The 21,188-nt window shown below is 48.0% G+C and overlaps 1 protein-coding gene across 4 annotated transcripts in view; it reads right to left on the reverse strand.

Moving 5' to 3' along the window:
• Positions 1–21,188, reverse strand: part of XPNPEP1 (X-prolyl aminopeptidase 1) — a 51,371-nt gene that overhangs the window by 10,866 nt on the left and 19,317 nt on the right. The window contains exons 4-15 of one of the 4 annotated variants that reach the window (XM_068961765.1): positions 17,823–17,886; positions 16,311–16,415; positions 12,919–13,011; positions 12,522–12,665; positions 10,723–10,818; positions 8,521–8,602; positions 6,555–6,765; positions 4,385–4,474; positions 4,053–4,103; positions 2,742–2,800; positions 2,526–2,603; positions 586–657 (exon numbers count right to left, since the gene is read on the reverse strand). In XM_068961765.1, coding sequence (XP_068817866.1) covers positions 586–657; positions 2,526–2,603; positions 2,742–2,800; positions 4,053–4,103; positions 4,385–4,474; positions 6,555–6,765; positions 8,521–8,602; positions 10,723–10,818; positions 12,522–12,665; positions 12,919–13,011; positions 16,311–16,415; positions 17,823–17,886 — 1,145 coding nt within the window. The remainder of the gene's footprint in view (positions 1–585; positions 658–2,525; positions 2,604–2,741; positions 2,801–4,052; positions 4,104–4,384; positions 4,475–6,554; positions 6,766–8,520; positions 8,603–10,722; positions 10,819–12,521; positions 12,666–12,918; positions 13,012–16,310; positions 16,416–17,822; positions 17,887–21,188) is intronic. The other 3 variants (XM_068961766.1, XM_068961767.1, XM_068961768.1) reach the window with 3 other exon arrangements.

A 21,188-nucleotide genomic window follows, 5' to 3' on the forward strand; every position in this document is an offset into this window, starting at 1 on the left:
TTAAAGAGAAAAAAAATAAAATAAAAGGCCTGGCTCATGCTCTCTCGATGCAGATAACACCTATTCCAGCTCCTCCTCATGGGTTCCACTTCAAGACCCAATCAAATCGTGGGTTCTCTGAGAAACTGGTCTAGATGATGACTGTGAAAGCAGAAGGCATGAAGAAAGAAATTCAGAAACTCAGGGATGACCCTCATTTCTCATTCATCCTTTCAAAATTAAGCCCTCACTCCCCAAGGCCCTGAGGTCACTGCAAGTTGGGGAGCTGGCAGGTAGTTTATGCGCTGGGGCAGAAGACTTCCCAATGGTTCTGAAAGCCTACTTTCAGTTATTTATTTAGTATTTAACAGCTTCCAGCCAAGGACTAAACATTTCTAACAAACAGTCTTTTGTGGGAACAGAATTACAACTGGGCTATTTCAACAAGGGGTGAGGAAAAGGACAAGACATGGGAACAATTCCATCAGTGGCCGGCGCGGAATGAGATGACCCGCTGAGAGATCTCAGCTGGAGCCTGCCCTGTCCACCTACTCAACTGCCCTGACTTAGCGGAGGCAGGCTCTCCAGTAGCCCCAATTCACTTACTTGTATTGAGCACCCGAGTCAATGAGGTACACCTCATCCAGAGACAAGGTCCTATTCGTCTCAGGGACCGGCCTAAGAAAATTAATTACAAATTAATTATTCCACAAATGTAAATGCTTCCTGAAGCCGGGAGGAGGGAATACAAGAGTTCTTTGCACTAGCCTAACAACTTATGTAAGCCTGAAATTATATCAAACCCAAGTTACCCAATAGGTTAATTACTGCAAGTAATATTAACCTTCTACTCAAGACTAGTCAACCTATCTCCCCAACTAGATAAGGAGCTCAAGAGAAGGAAGAATAACATACTTCTTTATATCTACCTCCATTTGTGACTAGAACAAAATAAGTGTTCATGAGATAACTGTAAAAACTACAAAAATAATCATCAATAGCAGCAAGAGGACCAAGCTTGAGAAGAGAGCAGTCTGGAGTCATTTGTCTTTATTTGGGGTGGGGGGGGTGGGTAGCAGAGGATGGTTCAGTCCCCTGCCTCAAGCCTCCACTTCTCTCCCTCAGTCCTAACCCCACAGGGAGCCTCCCCACTTGCTTCCTAGACCACCTGAGGGGCAGAAGGCAAGTGCCTCACTTTGGAAGAAAAACTAAAGGGACTTTTGCTGGGGAGAAGGGTAGATCGTGATGCTCTTATACTAGAGCACTATTTTCAAATGGACGCGAGGTACTTTTTAAAGTAGCTTGATTCCTCCCTATCTCCTTCCAGACAATACACTGCACTGGAAAAAGCTAGACGGGACATGAGCATTCCAAGTCTCCGCCCTGCAGTGCAGAGAGGGTCTCACAGAGGTTCTTTATTTGCAGGCAGTAAGGAGGCCAGTAGGCATTCGATCCCAATGACTAGAAAAGACCACCAGATATGGGCCTAGCACCCTGCTTCTCAACAGGCTTCCAACAGCCACAGTGAAGAAACACAACGGGAAAGTGAGATTCTCCCTACTTGGACTGAATTTTTTTTTAAGTTCTAGGGTCGTATCCAGCCAGGAAATTCATCACCTGTGCTAAATATAAGACAAGAACTCAAGTCCTTTTGATAGTTTAATGTTGGAACAGAAACATTAATATGAGAGAACTGTAATAGCCACACCTGTGACTGTCTCCCACACAGCAGCTTCAAAATTTGTCCCAAGACTAAAAACTCTAAAAGTGATTAGTGAAAAGGGTGGAGGGGGGACTTGTGCCCAAGTACAGCATAGTGATACAGCCAGAGTGCTCCATCATGATGCATGTCACAGATGGGAAGCAAAGAACTCAAGATACTCCACACGAGGCAAAACCACGTGAGCCAGGCAAAGCTGAAGCTGGAGCCCATGCAGGAAGCCTAATTCCACATCCCACCACCTCCACAGGTGGGTCTAGCTCTTCCAAATTCATCATTGCCCTCCTGGTCTCACAGTGGAAGGAAGCTCGGCTCTGTGGGTCCATGGGCTCATGTGGTACAAATCCCCATAGGCTGGGGAGGAAAGAGGGTAACAGATTATCTCCTGAAACATAACGGGGTGCTCCACAACCTAGTGGTAAGTTTGTTTGGTGTGGAGGTCATGGAGCTCACAAGATGTTTGGACTAGTGCGTCAAGAAGGCTGTTGCCGTCAGAAAAGAAAAACACTAAAGCTTCTAACTATCAAGATTCAGGAATTATGACAACAGACACTATAGTCTCAGAAGGAAAGAGGGATGATCCGTTTGACTACATCATGGAGAATGTCGATGGGCAACTTCAGTGCCAAAGAGTCGCTCCCAAAAGGCAGAGGCTTCGGATTGAGAGACAAGACCTCAAAGATCTTATTTCACACATAACAACAATCTCAACAGACACATGGAGGTGGGCGCAGGGGCCTTTGATAAAACAATGTCTCTCCCCTGCTCAGGCTCCTGTGCAGAAGCAGCAGCAAAGCCAGGCAGCGTGCTCCTCCGCATGCCTTACGCGTAGTGAATGATGGCGCCATTGGGTCCCGTACTGGAAATGGTTGGGAAGCTCAGGTCCACAAAGTCAGCCTGCTGCCTGGAACAGAGAGACACACAGAGAGCAGAGCGGTCTAAAGGTTCTTACTGTACCAGGAATCAGCGCCCCGCCCAGCTTCACTGAATGTGCCAAGGACAGGAGCACAACACTCACAGGGCCCCCCACAGTGACCCTTACCTGCGGAATTCTTCAGCTTTGTTGGCAGCTGAGATCTCTGTCACACCACCTTTGGGCACCTACGAGGAAGTCGCTTATAAACCACTGGGGTGTGATAAATTCACGGGTCTCCCACATACTATGAAAAGTGTTAGTCGCTCGGTCATGTCTGACTCTTTGCGACCCCACAGACTGTAGGCTGCTAGGCTCCTCTGTTATAGGGAGTACATTAAAAGCTTACTTTTTCCTCAATCTCCGTGTTCCAACTATCCATCCTACAGGACACAGCTTATGTCTCATCTTCAACAAGGAGGGAATTCCCAAAGGCTCTTACCAAAGCTATCTAAAAGTAAAAGGACTTCTATCCACTGAATTTTTCACTCAACTTTTCCCTCAGTATTATATTCTAAAACTTCCCCAAATTTAATACATGTAAATTTAAAACTTCAAAAGCATTCCCACCTACAATAGCCCAAGAAAAAGATCCTAAATAAAGATAAATGCAAAGATATTATTACAAGGTGCTTGGTAATTGCAAAAAAAAAAAAAAAAAAAACCACTCTTAACATTTGAAAATAGGAGGAAGGGGTAAATAAAGCAGCCTAGCCACTAAACACAGTCTCCATTTGGATCATTTATTTAAAATCTCAAAGAAAATGGGAAATGCTCACACTAAGATACTAAGCAAATAAAACAGAATACAAAATGATAGCGGTACAATGGGAGACATGTAAAAATGACCTACGCTGAAAAAAAAACAAAAAATGACATACACAGATGAACAATTGCCAGACGGGAAAAATTTGTGGGAATCAAAGTATTTTCTTCTCCCAAAGTAAGCTACTTTCAAAGAGTTGCTCACCAAATATTTAAAGGGAATACGATACCGTTTAATAAGAGCACAAAGAAATCACCTCCCTATCAGCTACAAGGAGTGAAAAGGCAAAAAACTAATGACCAAGAATCAATTTAATATAAAAAGTTTTATGGCTTAAAGCTCAGAATATACACAAAGATCTTTTTTCTCTTAACACAATCAGCTTGCCTGTAAGTCATTTTTCCTTATAATGAAAGTCCACTTTATTACAAGACAATTCCTTAACCCAGCAAGGATCCACTCTATTAAGGAATTTCTTTCTTCATCTTTGTTACCATTTTCTACAGTTTTTAAAAACACACACAACGAATTTCCACAAAGAACTCTTAAAAGAGAGTACTAAAATTAGATCAAGATCTTAGACCTCATGGTCGACCAGAGTCACAGTTAGAATCACGTGTAGATAATTTCTGAATAATCTATGTCCACGTGTTAAACAAAGACTAAGAACCAACCTCTTTTTCCAGCCAGTTAAAGAGTTCACATAAGGCAACGGCATCTTTAATCTGTGCAAATAATAGAGACATTTTTTTAAGTTATGACTGAAAATCAGATGGGCAGATCCAAGGCCCAGCCCCAATGTAGAGGACCACACACCACCAGCAGTCAGGGCTTTCCATCCAGGAGATTCCCATGACCCATCCAGTATTTTATTTTCATTCTCTCTTTAACTCTGGAAGGCTCAGAGACGTTCCTACCTGCACCAGGGTCAAAGCCACACAGCAGGTAAGGGAGTTGGGCCTTCTGACCACCACACCCCCTCTTCTGCACAGGCTGCTTTACTCACGTGAGCTCGCCTCATGCCTTCTGATTCAGCAGAATTCTTCACAGCTTTGGCGATGCAGATGGGGGTGTAAGGCATACAGCAGCGATGATCCTGGGGCGGGAGGCAGCAGTGTGGGAATCACTTACCCCAGACCAAGATCATCCCTCCAGCCAGGACTCCTCACTTTAGACAAATCGCAGAGAGCTCGCACTCAGGCCCTCCCTGCTATCCCCTGCAGCCCAAAGACCTGCCCTTTTTGGGTGGTGACTCTGAGCTGGAGAAAGGGGCTTGAGCTCATCCAAAAAGATAAAGTAAACCAAACAAGCTATTTCTCGTCTCCCGCCCACCCTCTCAGCTCTCTGAGACAGCTGGCTGCCAGCCAGCAGCAAGATGCTGCTTTTCAAACCTCCACGGTCATGTCAGGGTTCACTAACGGATCAAAGCTTGACCGAAATAACCCCTTTCTGGCTGCACAAAGGAGGCTTTTTCCCACCGTCTGGGGATGCACGTGACCAATGAGGGGGGAGGGAGCTCCTGTTCCTTCCCACCTCACGCTCAGGGATCAGCTACCATTAACAGTCAGGTCTTAAAGGGCTGGGGAAGAGTCTTCCCAACTGAGAACAAGTCAGAATCCAGCCCTGTGTTACAGGGAGCAGGGGGTAATTTGCACTTGCACTTGCATGGAGCTTCTCAAAGGGCTCTCCCTCTCTCCACACTGCTTGTTCTCTCTCTCTCTCTCTTTTACATACCTGCCCCTCATGAAACAAAGGCAGGCATGACCCCAATGGAAGCAAAGCTCTGAGTAACTCCATCACACAGTGTGACAGTGACAGGGGTGCAATGGGAAAACCAGGCTAGAAGGCCAGGTCTGGACTCCGCCCAGGATGCCCCTGCTTAGTGGAGGAGACAGGATATTGGTGGCTTTGCCAAAGGCCACTCGGCAGCCAGAGGCCCAGAGTAAGGCAATCAAAAAGTCTCAACTAAGGTGGCATGGACTCTTGCCCCAGGCTTCAGTGAAAATGAGGGGGTACATGTCAGCTGCTTAGCACCACCCAGCAGAGGTTTGGTCAAGGGCATCACTATCACTATCATTTGACCTTTGATAAATCCCCAACTCTCTAACCCTCCCTGGGCCTCAGGTCTCCTTAACCATAAAATACGGTGGGGGAGGCAGATATAGAGTAGTGTTTCCCAAACTTCAGACACTCTCACACCATCTGCACAGGGCTTATCCGGGTTGCCTTCTCGCTGGACCCTTATTTACTTAAGACTCTTCTTTAGGTGATCTTTGAATCAACAGTCTATTGAAATCAACTCTCTCTTAAGAAATAATTTTTATAATACATGGTCTCATATGCTAATTATATTTTTTTCAACTACACACTAAAATGCGTTTTTTAATTGAAGTATGCTGCTGCTGCTGCTGCTAAGTCGCGTCAGTCATGTCCAACTCTGTGCGACCCCATAGACGACAGCCAACAGGCTCCCCCGTCCCTGGGATTCTCCAAGCAAGAACACTGGAGTGGCTTGCCATTTCCTTCTCTAAGTGAAAAGTGAAAGTGAAGCCACTAAGCCGTGTCCAGCTCTTAGTGACCCCATGGACTGCAGCCTACCAGGCTCCTCCATCCATGGGATTTTCCAGGCAAGAGTACTGGAGTGGGGTGCCATTGCCTTCTCCTATACAATATATTATATATCTTAGATGTATAATAGAGTGATTCACAATTTTTAAAGGTTAAACTCCATTTAAAGTTATTATAAAATATTGGCTAAATTCCCTGTACTATATAATATACCCTTGTAGCTTTTTTTTATACATAGCAGTCTGTACCTCTGAATCTGGTACCCCAATCTTGCCCTACCTCCTTTCCCACTCCCCATTGGTAACCACTGGTTCATTCTTTAAATCTGTTCAAGTGCTTTAAAAATAGATGCATTTAAATAAACCTAAGTGTGAATGTGCACCACCTAAAATCATCTCTCATGCCACATCTTGGAAAACACGGGACTCACTGGGTTCTAAGAGCCCAAAGGGCTCATTGCAGGGACGACACCTCTGATATGACACCCAGTCCTGGGAACCTGCCTGAACAATCAACCTCTCTCTGCTTCAAAGAGAAGCCGCCTGATGCCAGGACTGGGAAGGGCCTGGTAGCCACAGTGGGTTTTGATTGGCTCTGGGGCTACCAACCTTGGGGATGGCCTCGCTCACAGCATAGCTGGCCTTGTCACTGACCCACACCTTCTCCCTTGGGGAAAGGCTGGCACACAGGATCTTGAGCTCGCTCAGGATGGACTTGTACGGAAGCACCTGGATTCTGTACTCGGCTTCCAGGCCCAAGTCAAGCAGCAGGTGTTCCTTCACAATGGGGGCGTCTATGCGGTCACCGTCAATGAAGAGCCTGCAGAGGGCCCAGAGGAGAGGTGAGAGGAAAGGCGGGCACAGGAATCAGAGGACAAGAACACAGACCCACACACGAGAGACAGGCTCTACCTTCCAGCATCCCAAATGAGCAGCTCCTCTTCCCTCCATGCCCTTCCCAAACCTGTGCTCCCTGCCCCGTGCATGCTACCTGCCACCCTGTCCCCCAAGCCAGGACCTGGGACTGTCCTCCTTGATGCCCCTCTTTCCCTCCTTCATGGAGATCTTTGAACTTATGGCCTAAGCACCCCTCAAACTTCTGCTTTCACTGCAGCCTTGCCCACTTGCTGCCCAGGTTAGGGTTAGGGTTAACCACTACCATCTCTCATGGATTAGTGCCATGGCCTCCTAACTGGTCTCCCTGCCACTAGTCTTCCCTGCTGCTGCTGCTGCTGCTGCTGCTAAGTCGCTTCAGTTGTGTCCGACTCTGTGCGACCCCACAGACGGCAGCCCACCAGGCTCCCCCGTCCCTGGGATTCTCCAGGCAAGAACACTGGAGTGGGTTGCCATTTCCTTCTCCAATGCATGAAAGTGAAAAGTGAAAATGAAGTCGCTCAGTCGTGTCTGACTCTTCGCGACCCCATGGACTGTAGCCCACCAGGCTTTCCTGTCCATGGGATTTTCCAGGCAAGAGTACTGGAGTGGGATGCCATCGCCTTCTCCAAGTCTTCCCTATCCACTCTATTTTTCAATAATCATAATCCACCCCATAATTTCACTCCAATCATAAATTCTCTATGATTTACAAGCCTGACCATGTGGTTCCCTGTGGAAACTCACAGCATCCTCAGGACAAGGGCCCAAGCTCCTGAACCTGACTCACAAGGCCTTGCTTACGTGGCCCTGACTACCTGCCAGTCTCCCACTCCAGGTTTCAACCACACTGGACCACTCTGGGTCCTTCACCTGCACTGCACTCTCTCCTGCCCAAAGTCTCTGAGAATGCTGCTCCCCAGCTTAGAACACCTGTTTCTCTTCCTCCTCATTCCCTACTCACCGAGCTAACTCCCAAGCACCCTGAATCTCTGTCTCAATATTACTGTCTCCTCTGATCAGGTCAGGCCCCTCCAATAACATCCATACCTGCCCCACTGACAAGTGAGTGCCAACTATGCATTGGAATCCCCAACTCTAACCCAGGACCCTGTCTGCCTCATTCACCCCAACACCTAGTGGAGACTCTAGCACATAATAGGCACTCAATAAACATATCTGAATGCGGAAAGCCACTCAAACAAGAAAAGCAATGGCAAGAAGGCCGCAAGCAGCAGTTTAAAAGATAATTCAACAAGGCAGGACTCAGGGGTTTTTCCTGCATCACTTCTGACTTTCTGAATGACAGGGTCTATTTGCATTGTGGACCCAGGACTGTGTATAACAAAGCCCATATCCCTCTCTGCCTTGGCTGTGAAGAGTCCAATGTGCGGCCTAAACAAGTCTTTGCAGCAGGGATTCTGTGAGCTAAGCTTACTCTCTCCAGTTTTGTTCTGATGTCCTTGACACTAATTTTTTCATCTTCTAGTACTACCAATAATTTTCAGGATTATAAGAGAGGCAGGATATAAATTAATAACTATTGTTAAGGAAGGCAGAAGGGAAGGGGAGGCAGGAAAGGGCCGGAGAAAAGCACGACCCTGGTGCACATCAGGCCGAGACCAGTGGGCCCGGGCCAGGGTGGTGGACTGGGGCTCCAAGGAGCTGTGGGGAAGACTTCAGGTGCGGGGCCAACACTCACATGATCGTCTCTAGTCCTAAGATTGCATAGGAGAAAAATACAGGATTGTGCTCTACGTCTGATCCTCGGAGATTGAATAGCCCTGGAAAAAAAAAAAAAATTCCTGTCACCCGCCCGACTGCGAGTTAAGGGGCAGCTGGGAGGATGCAGAGAGCGCTTCCACTGGCCGGGAAGGGCCGGCCAGACCTCTCAAGAGAGGCCGGGAGCCTCCCTTTCCTGTCTCGCCTCTGAGCTGCAGTTGCGCATATCCACCAAATGAGGGCACCAGAACTGTGTCTTTCGCTGCCACATCACCATCCCGGGAAGGGAATGGAAAGAGTTATTAGTCAGAACACCCGAGAATTGCCCTCCAGACAAAGAGTTGAAATGGTCCACCCGGCGGTGACCCGCCAGGCCTGGCCTTGCCGCAGAAAATCCTCTGGCACTCCCAAGTACAAGGGCGGGAGCCAAGCACTCGCTCCCTTCTGAGGCAAGAGACTGAGGGTAGAAAAACGGAGACCCACCCACCAGGGAGGCCAGATGAGGCCCTCTGTGTAAGGGTCAGGAGCCCCGGGGAGGCGGAGCTTCCCAGCAGAGGAACAAAAGCAGTGAGTCAGTGCGGCTCTGGGCCCATGAATGAAACCCGAGCCGGCGGCCCACCCGGAGCCACGGCTGGGTGGAGGACCTGCATGGCCAGAGTCAGGGCCCTGGCCAGGTCACTGCGCGCTGGAGAACTAGAGGGACCGGTGCTGAGCACAGCTCTCATCCCGGGGCCTCCCGCAGCCTAACACTTGCTCTCCTGAGAATCAGAGTGCAAAAAAGACCCTGGTATCAAACGCACTGCCGCTATTTTAAAACCATAGCTTCTTCAAGTACAGCATGGAGGCAACATGTTTTACCCATCAAACCCAACTAGCATTCTTTTTAAATGATAGCACCTGGGGTCGGTGAGAGTGTAGCAAGAGGGGTGTATTCATGCTGTGCAACCTCTCTGGCAGGTACATGGCATAAGGTCAAAGGCCCTACCATGCACACACCCTCCAGCCCATAACACCACCTGCAAAGTCAACCAAAAGCTTAAAGAAAATTATCAGAAACTAAGACACAGATTGTGATGCACCAAGACTTTGATGGCAGTCCTGTAATACAATCATGAGAAAATGCAGAAATAACTCAAAGGTCATCCTGAGAGGAATGGTTAAGTAAATTGCACTATAACCATATGATGGGATATTTAATATTCACTTAAAATTATGTTTATATATGCTTAGAGTAAATACAGTGGAAAAAACCAAGTTACAAAATTATATATGCACAGAAATGTTAACTGATTCTGTGCAAGAAGATTATAGGTGACTTTTTTTTTTTCTACTTGCTCTGCACTTCCCAGATTTTCCACAAGGAAAACAGGGGATATTTAAATAATCAAGGGGAGAGATTAGCTTCATATGTTATTTTCTCTGATGGTGATGTTGTTAAGTTAATCGGGGATGTAAATTACTGATACATGTGACAAAGTTTGAGAGCTACACATTAGAGATTGTGCAGTAAGCCATCTTTCTCTAGTGAGAAAATAAAAAGATAAAGCAGTGCCTCTTCTCAGGTACCTTGGGTCAAATCCAGTCAGAAAAAAGAAAAAGAAGGTTCAACCTTATTCATTCAGGTTCTAGAAGGCATTGAACAATTCCATGAGGATAGCTTAAGATCTAAAGATTAAAAAACTGCTATTGTACCAAAAGGTTTGGTGAACTTTTCACTCCTGAGTTTTCTGAAGTAGAAATATTTCTAGAACAGCCTCATTGTGAAGAATCTGGGAAATACAGAAGTATAAAAAAAAAAAAATATCTCCTCTGAGCTCACTTCCATTCCTATAGAGACAAACCAATGTTGACAGACACAAAAAGTGTGGAGAAAGCGCCCCTCCTCGGAGCTGTCACACCACTGAGCAGCCTGGCTAGAGGGGGACACCACCACAGATTTAGCATTAGCGCCTGGCTGTAATACTGCTCCAGACCAACCACAATCTCCTCCCCAATGCCCTGTAATTCTCCATCCAAAATAATCCCTTCTCCATCCCACTTGGCATGCCATATACCCACTGGTGATGGTCTTTTGCTTATTCTCTGACCACGCAGAAAACTGAATTCTGTGAACACACAGATTCCCAGAGAACCAACTGAGAGACTGGGTAACACGCCCCAACAGTGAAACCAGAGCACTCACACGCAATCTCATCCAGGGCAGTGACCACAAACCACACGACGCTCCTCTCAGCCATTTTCGACCGAAGGTCTGCAACCTTGTCCTTCCAGGAGATGCCTGCAAGAAAAAACATACTTGCCACTCCAGCCCCTGGTCTGGTCCTGGGGATTGTTGAGAGCCAAGTGAAAGAACCCATTCCAAACATTCACCAGCACCACATTCCAGGGAGCATGTTATCTGAGCGGACAGAATGCCTGGATACCAATCCCATACAAGAAAAGTGACTCCGTCTAAGCTAGTTGACTGTCCAAAGCCCGGACTGCCTCACAACAAATTTAATCTATTTGTTCATCCAACAAATGTCTATGGAACCTCTCTCCTGCCCAGGCATCAATATCTGCAGATGCTTTGCTGGTCACGGCAGTTACAGTTCTGAGCTACAAGCAGTCCCTGCCCTCATGGGGCTTACAGTCTGGAAGGGAAGACAGATAATTAAACCAGCAATCAGTTACCCTTCTGTATAAGGACTGCTGCCATAGAGGAAGCACAGGGAGCTTTGAGAAGACACTAACCAGCAGAGAGAGCTCACCAAATCTTCAGAGGTCAGGCAAATAGCACCCTCCATCTTACACTTCTAGAGCCTCAAGACCTGCCTTTCAGTGCTAAGATCTAGGAATTCTCCACAGCCTGTTTCAGTGTGACTACCACTTCCAAACCACACATGCACTGTCAGACACAGCCAGCGACTCCCTGTTACTCCTGTGGGCCCCAGAGAAGCTCACCCCACTACCACCACCACCACCTGACATGAGACAGCACTTGGACCTCATGGTACAGCCACCTATGAACAGGGCAGGCATCTGTCTCATGCACGCAGCCCCTGGCAGTGCCCTGCACATGGTAGGCACTCACGTGTCTGCTGACCCAAAGTCTCACCAGCCAAGCTTGCTCTCCCTGCTCTGTAAAGAACGGGTCAGAGCCTTTCCTTCAGTTCAGCAGAATCCAAAGCATGCTGATGGACACTGTTTAGCGGACCCAGGGCCCTTCACTCCTCACTCCCCTCCCCCGTCTGCAATACCCTCTGGTGAGAGTGTCACAAGGAAGCAAGCAGACTGGGGGTGTCCCCACAACCGAAAGCTGCTGTGAAGATCAGCTCGGGAATTCTGCTTAAAACTTGGCTGAGAGTCTGCATTGTAATGCTTTCTTCCCAGGACCCCTCCGGGCAATGTGCCTGCATTCCAGACAGCCCCGCTCCACCTCTCCTCTGCTGTTTCTACAGCAAGATTCACTCCCCTCTGCCCCACCTCCAGGCCTTTCCCTCTGCACTCCTCACTCTTCCATAAATCCACACTTTCATCTCCCACAGACAGTTAACAGAACTTGCTCCTCACTCACCACTATCACGCAAGCCAAAGAAACCCACCCACTCCCCAAAGCCTCTAGGGCAGAGGACAGAGAGAGGGCAGGGGGCCTGGGAAGATTAACCTACAAGAGCTGGCAGAAGAAAAGGACATGGAATCTAGAAACCTCTAGGCTCTGTGTCCAATATCAGATGCGTGAGAGGGGCAGTGAGCAACTGAGTGGTAAAAAAAAAGAGCCATCTCAGCAGCACCCATGGGTCTGCCCAGAGGAGCTCTGCGAGAGTAAACTATGCCCACACAGGTGCCAACAGTGGAAGCAAACTGAACTCCTGCTGCACCCAACGCGCCACGTGCCAGAGCGGGGCCAAATCCTCCCATCGGCTCAATGACCTGGCTCCAGAGGACTTCAAGTGGAGGGGACGATGGCCAGGGCCTGCTGGGCGCAGCCGTGGTTCTGACCTGTGTAATCCAGGCCCAGTGTGATGAGCGGTTTGCACGGACGCTCGGGGCGGTCTGTCCAGATCTTGTCCACAAGGTTGTCCTTGACAGGAATGAGGTGGTGGCCAGCACTTCTCAGAACCTTGGCCATCTTCTTCCAGTAATCTGAGGAGAAACATTGGTGATCTAGCTGTGAACTGAACACTCTCTATAGGCAGCAGGGCTCTGAGAGCCTGGCACCTTCTGACAGGCAATCCTGCGGCCCTCTGCTAACTCATCTCCTCACCCTGACCTCCGCTGTGACCTCATGTCATGCTGAGCCCCTAAAGGTTCCACCACCCACAAGCAAACGAGGAGGGTGGGGAAGCATCTAGAACCCCAGGCCTCACCCAAGCTGGCAGGGCTTCAGCTTACTCACCTGTAGGAATGATCAGTGGGTCTACACCAACCCTGGATCCTTCAGGAAGTACACTCACCAGCCAGTCTTCCTGAGTTGGTGTGTCCTTCAGACCTACAGAGGAAAGAACTGATGAGAAACAATTCCCAGGGAGTCTGAGCTCACTATCCTACCCAGAAGGGTGCAATTCACCAATAACATGAGAACAGGATCTTTATGAAGCATCTTCTTTAAAAAGGATTTGACAGCACTTGGAAAATCTGAATTTCTCTTCATCCTGGAAGGCTAGAAGGGTTAGATGCTATAAAAGGAAAGCATAAAGTAAGATGGTATATAAGGGGAGGGTGAGACAGAAGAAAGAAGAATCAGGATTTTCCCTAGACCCCTGGTAAAAGGCATCCTGGGAATCATTGCAACACAGGTGCATGATGTCATCCTGAAGATCATCTCATCGGCCTTCTATGACGCCCCCACTAATGGTGATGAGAGCGTGAGTGGTGAGATGGTGCAGGCAGAAGCTCAGAGTTTCCCTCACGTCCCACCCAGGTAAGGCAAACACATGCGCAGGGCTCTCGCCTCACCTGGAGGGCATCATTGCAGAGGAAAGGCCCTGCCAGACGATTGGCCTGACTGGAGGGCTGAGCTCAAGTCTCAGCAGCAGAAATCTATCCAAAGACTATAAGAGGAGCACACAGGAACCCAACATCATGTCCTTAACTGGCTCCCTGGGCTTCCCAATTACCAAGAGCACACAGCCCTTTCCGTTTCTAAGAGACTAGTCATAGGACACCAAGTAAGCTTCACAAAAGGAACTAAAATTATTTTTGAGATCCCAGTTTTTCTTTAATCCAACCCAGTATATCTTGTACGTTTCAGATGTATACGTTTTCATCAGATTTTTGCTAAACAATTAACAAACATTTCGGTAAAATATCAAAGAGTGAAAGTTCTCATATTCCAAAACAGTACTGACTTTTACTACCTTCACCACATAATGGACGTTCAAAGGTTTATAAAGAAATGAGCTCATGAACTCAGTTCTAAAAGCCTGCCTAGAAACTGTCACTGAGTGATTTTCCTATCTGATTCTTTCCGATTTTTTTCCTCAAACCGCTAAACAAGCCAATTATTAAGGAAGTTTCTTGAATGCCCCTAGTATAACTCACAGAGTGAAGTCATATCATCTCCTAGCAGACAGATGTTGGGCAAAACCCCAGGGATCAATCACTCCCCAGCCACACCCACCAGAACCTCCCTACACAGGAGAGCCAACGAGGAGGTGGGCTGCGGGCAGAGGCTAGAGACGGCTTGGAGGAAGAACGGCTCCTCCCCCAGGGCTGGTCTAGGGAAGAGGCAGATAGTATTCACTCCTCTGACACTCTGACCCCCAAAGCACTGACATCCCTAACAGCTGGAGTCTAGGCCCCAAAGAGAGATGCTCACATCCCAGAAGCACACTAAATGAGACCCTGGGGTGCAAGCAGAAAGTGTCAGAACTTCCATTTGTACTTCTTCTTAAAAATTAAGATATTAAACTTTGCTTGTATCTGAAATACACATGGACATAGCACATCCATCTAACATATAAAAAAATATACATATATGCTAAGGGCGCATGAACCAGCAACAGAGAGGCATGTAATCAAATAGTACAAAGGCCTAGAGGCCTATCCACTTCTAACAGCCCCACAATCCCGAAGGCCTGTGCTTGTGTGTGTGAGAGAGAACGCAACTGGGACAACACCAACCTGCAGTGTTGCCGTTTCTATAGTTTAAAAGAATTTTGAGAAACCCACGTTTAAAATAAATCCATTGCCAGGATAAAAACATTCTTAATTCCTCCCTAAGCCAAACATTTATACATGTATATGGAGAGTGTGTGGAGCATGAAGGCGTGCGCGCGCACGCGCACACACACACACACACACACACACACACACACACACACACACCCTCAGTAAAATAGATCCTGGGGTCAACTCAACTCAGTATCAACAGCCCGCTGTTCCCTGAACTGTGAGTCTGGTAACAACCCGATTTCCTCATAACTTCCAACAACAAACAAGAAACATCAGGGATTTGGCCTTTTCTCCTCTTCCTCACTCAGCCCTGGCAGCTGCTTTCCCCTCCTATTGTCTAAGTTCAAAATGCAGCAGGCTGTACCTTTGTACAATCACTAAAACTGTATTTCGAAAGACTACTCTGATGACAAGGAAAAATATAGCATGCAATTAAATGAAAACCCATGTACACACACACATCATTATCCAATACACTGAGCTCCATGCTTTCCATATATTATTTCTTTAATCCTCACCATTTTATGGTACTATTATCATTCCACTTTATAGATGAGGAAACTGAAGATGAAGTAACTTGCCCAAGAAAGCTGCAGACCCATGCTCTTGCCCTGTGGCTAAGCTGCCAGAAGTGAGTCAGGATCCTCAGAGGGAGAGCTTCCTAACTCGGCTGCCAGGGGCTCCTTACCTTCACCTCATGTGAAATCATGAGGCAGCAGAGAGCAGTGGGAAGGCCCCAGGGCATGAGTCAAAGGCACAGGGTCCTCTCTGGCCCTCAGCTACTCCTCACTGAAACGAGGGTTCTGAGCCAGGGCCTTCCAAAATTGAATGCATGACGGTTTGTATATAGAAGCCTGTCACTCTCTTGTTCTTCCTTGTACCATGAACTGGACTGTTTCCCCTCAAAATTCATACACTGAAACCCTACCTCACAATGCGATCTATGTTTGGAGACAGGGACTTAGGAGATACTGAAGGTTAAATGAAGTCATAGGGTAGAATTCTAATCCAGTAGGATTGGTAGCCTTCTAAGAGGAAGAGAAAGAGAGAACCATGTAGGATAAGTGAGAAGGTGGCTGTCTGCATGCCAGGAAGACAGCTCTCACCAGAGCCTGACCACACTGGCATCCTCATTTCAGACTTTCAGCCACTAGCCATGAAAAATTAAATTTCTGTTGAAAAAAAATTTTTCCCAAAAAAACTTTAGACTTTTAGATTTCCAGCCACCAGCCATGAAAAGATAAATTTCCATTGAAAAAAATTTCTCCCCCCAAAACTTTAGACTTTTTACTTTGTATTGGGGTATAGCTGCAGTCCATGGGGTCACAAAGAGTTGGGTACAACTGGGCAACTGAACAACAACAGCCGATTAACAATGTTTTGGTAGCTTCAGGTGAAGAGCGAAGGTACTCAGCCATACATATACACGTATCCCTTCTCTAAATTTCTGTTGTTTGAGCCACCCCATCTACGGTAGTTTGTTACTAAGACACCTTGGATTCTAAAAGGGGTCCCTGACCCCATAAAAGGGTTAAGATTCACAAGCCCTGATTAGTTCCAGGGTCTCCTCCCGAGTCGGCCAGCTAAACTTAAGATGGCTTTGCATCTACGCACCCATCTTCATGAGCGTCCAGTTGCTGTCCATTTGCTTGGCAGCCTGGAGAAAGTAGCGCCCGTCAGTCCACATGGCCGCATGTTCTTCTGTGACGATGGCTGTGCCTGGAGGAGGGGAGCAAAGGAATGAGAGAGGTTCCTGACAAACACCTAGAAGCTGCCCAAAATGACAGCAGGCAGGCGAGCATGGTGAGAGGCCCCAGACTCTGTGTGGCCCCACCACCGACCCCCACTTTGGCGGGGCAGGTGGGCCTTTGACGCCAAGGAAACCTCCAGGCAAGAGAAGACGGTACCACTGACAACCAGTTGTGGGCCAACCGCTGAAAGCAGCAGTCTGGAGGCAGCCTGGGTACTGGTCCCTGCATAGAAAGGACCCCATGTGCACAACGTGAGTCAAGGCCAGGAGGACAGGGGTCTGTGGACAGAGGGCCACAGGGCCTCTAGTCAACAGGAGTGAGCTGGAAATGGTTCCTGCTCAGCAATCACAGCCACCTGCTCCAACAGACACCCCAAGGGAGGTGTTTTGCCTTTCCCAAGAGAGACCACCTGGGCGCTGTGAGCATTCAGGGAGACACAGGGAGTTTATGTCTCCACCTCTACCTGCCCTCAGCTCCCACAGGCCCAGAAGAACTCAGGGCTTTCAGCAGAGGTGTCAGCAGAAACCAGCTGGAATGTGCCAACCAACACATGCACCTACATCAATGGAAGCAGCGTGCTAATTGCGAGGAGAGGGGCTCCCGTCAAGCCTAGCCACTTAAGAGGATGGGAGCCTGAAGGGGAAAACCACCCTGAAACTCAAGGGCACAACAGCTCTTGGAAAAGTAATGCAGGGCGCCAGTGTAGCTCAACATTAATCTTTATTATTCGAGTTGAAAGGGAAAAGGGGGAAACCAAGAGTTAAGCGCTTAGAGAATTACAGGGGACCAGAAAGCTAAGGAAGGGGTCCTGAGGATGCCATTCGTGTCTCATTTCTTATCTGCAGTGCCAGTTACACAGGAGTACTCATGATATACTTATCTGTGTGTATGTTATATTTCATAAAAAGTTCAACAATATTTTTTTTGGCTATACTGGGTCTTCATTGTGGCAGGCAGGCTCAAGAGCCTGCGGGCTTCCCTAGTTGTAGCAGGAGGGTTTGGCTGCCCCAGGCATGTGGGATCTTAGTTCCCCCACCAGGGATCAAACACGCATCCCCTGCTTTGAAGGCAAATTCTTTTCTACTAGATAACCAGGGAAGTCCCCCAAGACTATTTTTAAAATAAAATTTTTTGACTTGAAAAGCGAAAGAGTCATTAAAAAGAAGCATCATTAACACATGAGAGAAGAGAGTCACTAAAACGTAAGCTTAGGAGCTGCAGGCACCGGGACCATGCCCCCTCTGCAGAGGGTCAATGGGGACATCTGGTCTGTATTTTCTTTTTGGTTCTGTATCACAGACTGAAACTGGGTCCAGCTATTTTAGGGAGGCGAACACAAGGGCCACAAGAACAAAGAGAGAATTTAGTGACTCACCTGCAGAGCCATCAAATCCAGAGACAAAGGCGCGCCGACAATCACACGGAGCAATGTACTCACTCTGGAAAACACAGAGGTCAAGGAAGTGGACCTTGATCAGTCACAGCCCAGCAGGACCACAGAGGCTGGCAAAAGCCGGGCACCTGCCTTCAAGGAACTGACAATCTAGCCGAAAAGGCAAGCTGAACATTTAAAAAAAAAAAAAAATTAGTGCATGCTACAGGCAACCCTAATTAATTAAGGGCTCCCTTGCGCCTCAATTTTTTCACCTGGGAAACAAAGCAAGAGAAATAGATCAAAACTGCTCTTTCCTCGATGAGATCTTACTCAAAAAACAATCTGATAGCCTTCTCCCTTCCTTGCCACTGACATTTAGGCATCTGTTATTTTTCTGAAACGCCTGAATTTCTGTTTTATGTGCCAATAACTCTCTAACTTAACTCTCTTTAGCTATCAGCTTATTTCTGAACTTCCTGTCTGTATCCCCTATCCAAGGCAGTGTCACCAATCTCTCCCACGCAGACCCTGTCCCTTCCTGTTAGGGAACAAATGCTTCCTCCAACCCAGAAGGCTTCAGCAAAATAAAACGTCATGTTCAACTCCAGGTCCTCCCCAGCCTCTGAGTGGAATGGGATCAGGGAGAAGAAAGTAAGAGGTTCCATTCCTGGGGACAGGGTACGAGGCCACAGTGTGTACTTTTGTGCCAGTGAGGCCCAGAGACTCAAGGAACTTGTCCAAAATCACACAGCTCAAAAGTAGCAGAGTCAGGATTTGAACCTGGGCAGTCAGCTCCAGAGCTCAACTCAAGCCCTATGCCACAGTGCCCCCCTAAACACATCATCTTGCATCCTCAAAATGATTCTCCGGGATAAGACCAATAGCAAATTAGAAAACTGAGGTTCAAAGAGAGAATCTTAAAGTAACTAACAGGTCAGCAGCAGGGCCAGGATCTGACCTGCTGGAGCCCAAAGCTGCTGTTCCTCCTCCTGTCAGCGGGTTGTTCCTGAGCTGAAGGACCTGGCAGAGTTCAGAAGGCTTAGGATAGGGTGGTCCAGGGGCTAAGATTCTGTGCTTCCAATGGAGGTGGCTCAGGTTTGATCCCTAGTGGAAGAACTAAGATCCCCAATGGTGCAGCCAAAGTGCTCAGGATAGAGAAGGAGGGCGGGCGTAGGCACTGGCTGGACCTGAGGGCATTTTGGGACAATCAACACAACATAGGGGAAAAACTGGCTTCCAGGTTTCATTCCTGCCATGTGGATGAAAGCCTCCCCTTTCACCAAGGCAGTCAGAATTGCAGTCACAAGACCGCGACCCACAGAGGTACTGGAAGGGCCACAGAGGTACTGGAAGGGCCACAGAGAATCACAATGGTGGCATGAAGGAGCTCTGTGATCTCTGAGCCACAGCTGCCCTCCAGCAGGCCCAGTTACATGCTCAGTGACACACCTCTCCCGCTCTCTCAGCCTCAGTCCTCGCTTCTACAACGGGTCGTTTCAGATGGTTGACTGCAACGGCAAGCAAATGTTTGATCCCCAAAACACAAAGGAACATTGACCAGATAGCACTAAGCACACAGAAAGAAATGGCCACCAGCATCACTGATGAACTGTAGAGCCCTTTGTTTATTAACCCAGCAATTATTGAGTGCGAGACTGAAAAAAATAAAAAAAGGCCAAGATGGGGGAGTGGGTTCCCACCCTTCTCCAAGTTGTGCTGTGAGGAATAGCAAGTACTGTTCCACACAACTCACCAGAAACCTGAGAGAGCTGCACATACACAGAGAAGAGATGATACTAATGTCTGCTTCCTGAGTGCTGAAAAAAGCATCCGAGAGGCTGGGAAAACTACTCTTGTGCTAACAGTCACAGCACAGAAGAGAGAAGACCCAGAGCGGACACGCGAGCGACAAGGAGGTCTCCTGGGCTTGGGGCTCTCCCGCTTGACACACAGCGAGGACTGGAGTGAGGGGCTGGCAGAGAAAAACTGCTGGCCTTGATCTGGCTTGGCCCTGGCACACAGGGACACTCTTGAAGAGTGCCCACTCCCAACTTGGGGAAGCCTGGAAGGAGGCATGGGGGCCCCCCAGGGGTTTACCTAGAGTTTCTCTGAAGAGAGGTGGAATTAACAGCAGGTGGATGTGTTTGGTTTGGGATCAAGATGAGGGCTGGGGTAAGAATGTCTAGACATGACCTAAGTGGTCAACATGCCAGAAAGACATCGCTGACCGAAGCTGTCACCTCCACACCAACAAGGCTAAGCAGACGCCAGACAGGCACTGGCCCAGGCCTCCCCCACTTCCCTCAGCCATGAGGCTGGCAAAGCCTGGGAACATTCTCCCTAGAGAGCAGCAAAAGGCCTAAAATAAGCCAAAGCCTTAGTATACTAGAGAAAAGTCTCAAATAAATACAGCCATGGGCTTTTTCTCCAAAACTGTGATGTCTGTCCATCTTTAATACCCCTATCCAAGCCTCCCTCATCTCTACCTGGACCACTGCCCCTGCAATCCACTCTTCACACACATAGTGAGCTTTCCAAACTGTGTGCGTGTGTATACATCATATTAGCATGTGTCTATGTGTGTGTGTATATATTAGCATGTGTGTATCATAATAGCGTGTGTGTATATCATTTAGCATGTGTCTATATGTGTGTGTATCATAATAGCATGTGTGTGTATATGTTATGTTTTTCAAGGGGATGCATGCTTAGTCATGTCTGACTCTTTGTGACCCTATGGATTGTAGCCCACCAGGTTCCTCTGTCCATGGGATTCTCCAGGCAAGAATCCTGGAGTGGGTTGCCATTCCCTACTCCAGCAGATCTTCCTGACCCAGGTATCAAACTCATGTCTCTTGCATCTCCTGCACTGGCAGGCAGATTCTTTACCACTGGCATCACCTGGGAAATCACATCACATTAGCAGCATACTTACAACCCATCAATGACTTCCCATCACACTTAGAGTAAAATTCAGACCCCAGCAGAGTCCCCAAGGCATGGCTTGATCAAGCCCTGCTCTCCTCCCAGAACTGCCCTCCCACAACCCACCCATTCACGGCACTCCAGCCACACCACCTGCTTCTTGCTCCTTGCACTTTCCGATCTCATTCCTCCTTCAGGGCCTCTGCACGTGCTCATCCTTGTGCCTGTAAAAGCCTCCCTCTCATCATGGCATGGCTAGCTCCTTATATTTCAGGTCAGATGTCTTCTTCACAGAGAAGCTTACTATCCAGCTCCAGGAGCCACGCAGCCTCTTCTATCTCTCGGTTTAGCACGTGCTCTCCTTCATGACTCTCATGCTGTTACTGTATTCTCCTGCCCAGAATGTAAGCACCAGGGGGTCAGGGTGTTTGTCTGTCTTGT

Source organism: Capricornis sumatraensis, chromosome 23, assembly GCF_032405125.1.
Source record: "Capricornis sumatraensis isolate serow.1 chromosome 23, serow.2, whole genome shotgun sequence".
In the NCBI taxonomy this organism is placed as follows: Eukaryota; Metazoa; Chordata; class Mammalia; order Artiodactyla; family Bovidae; genus Capricornis; species Capricornis sumatraensis.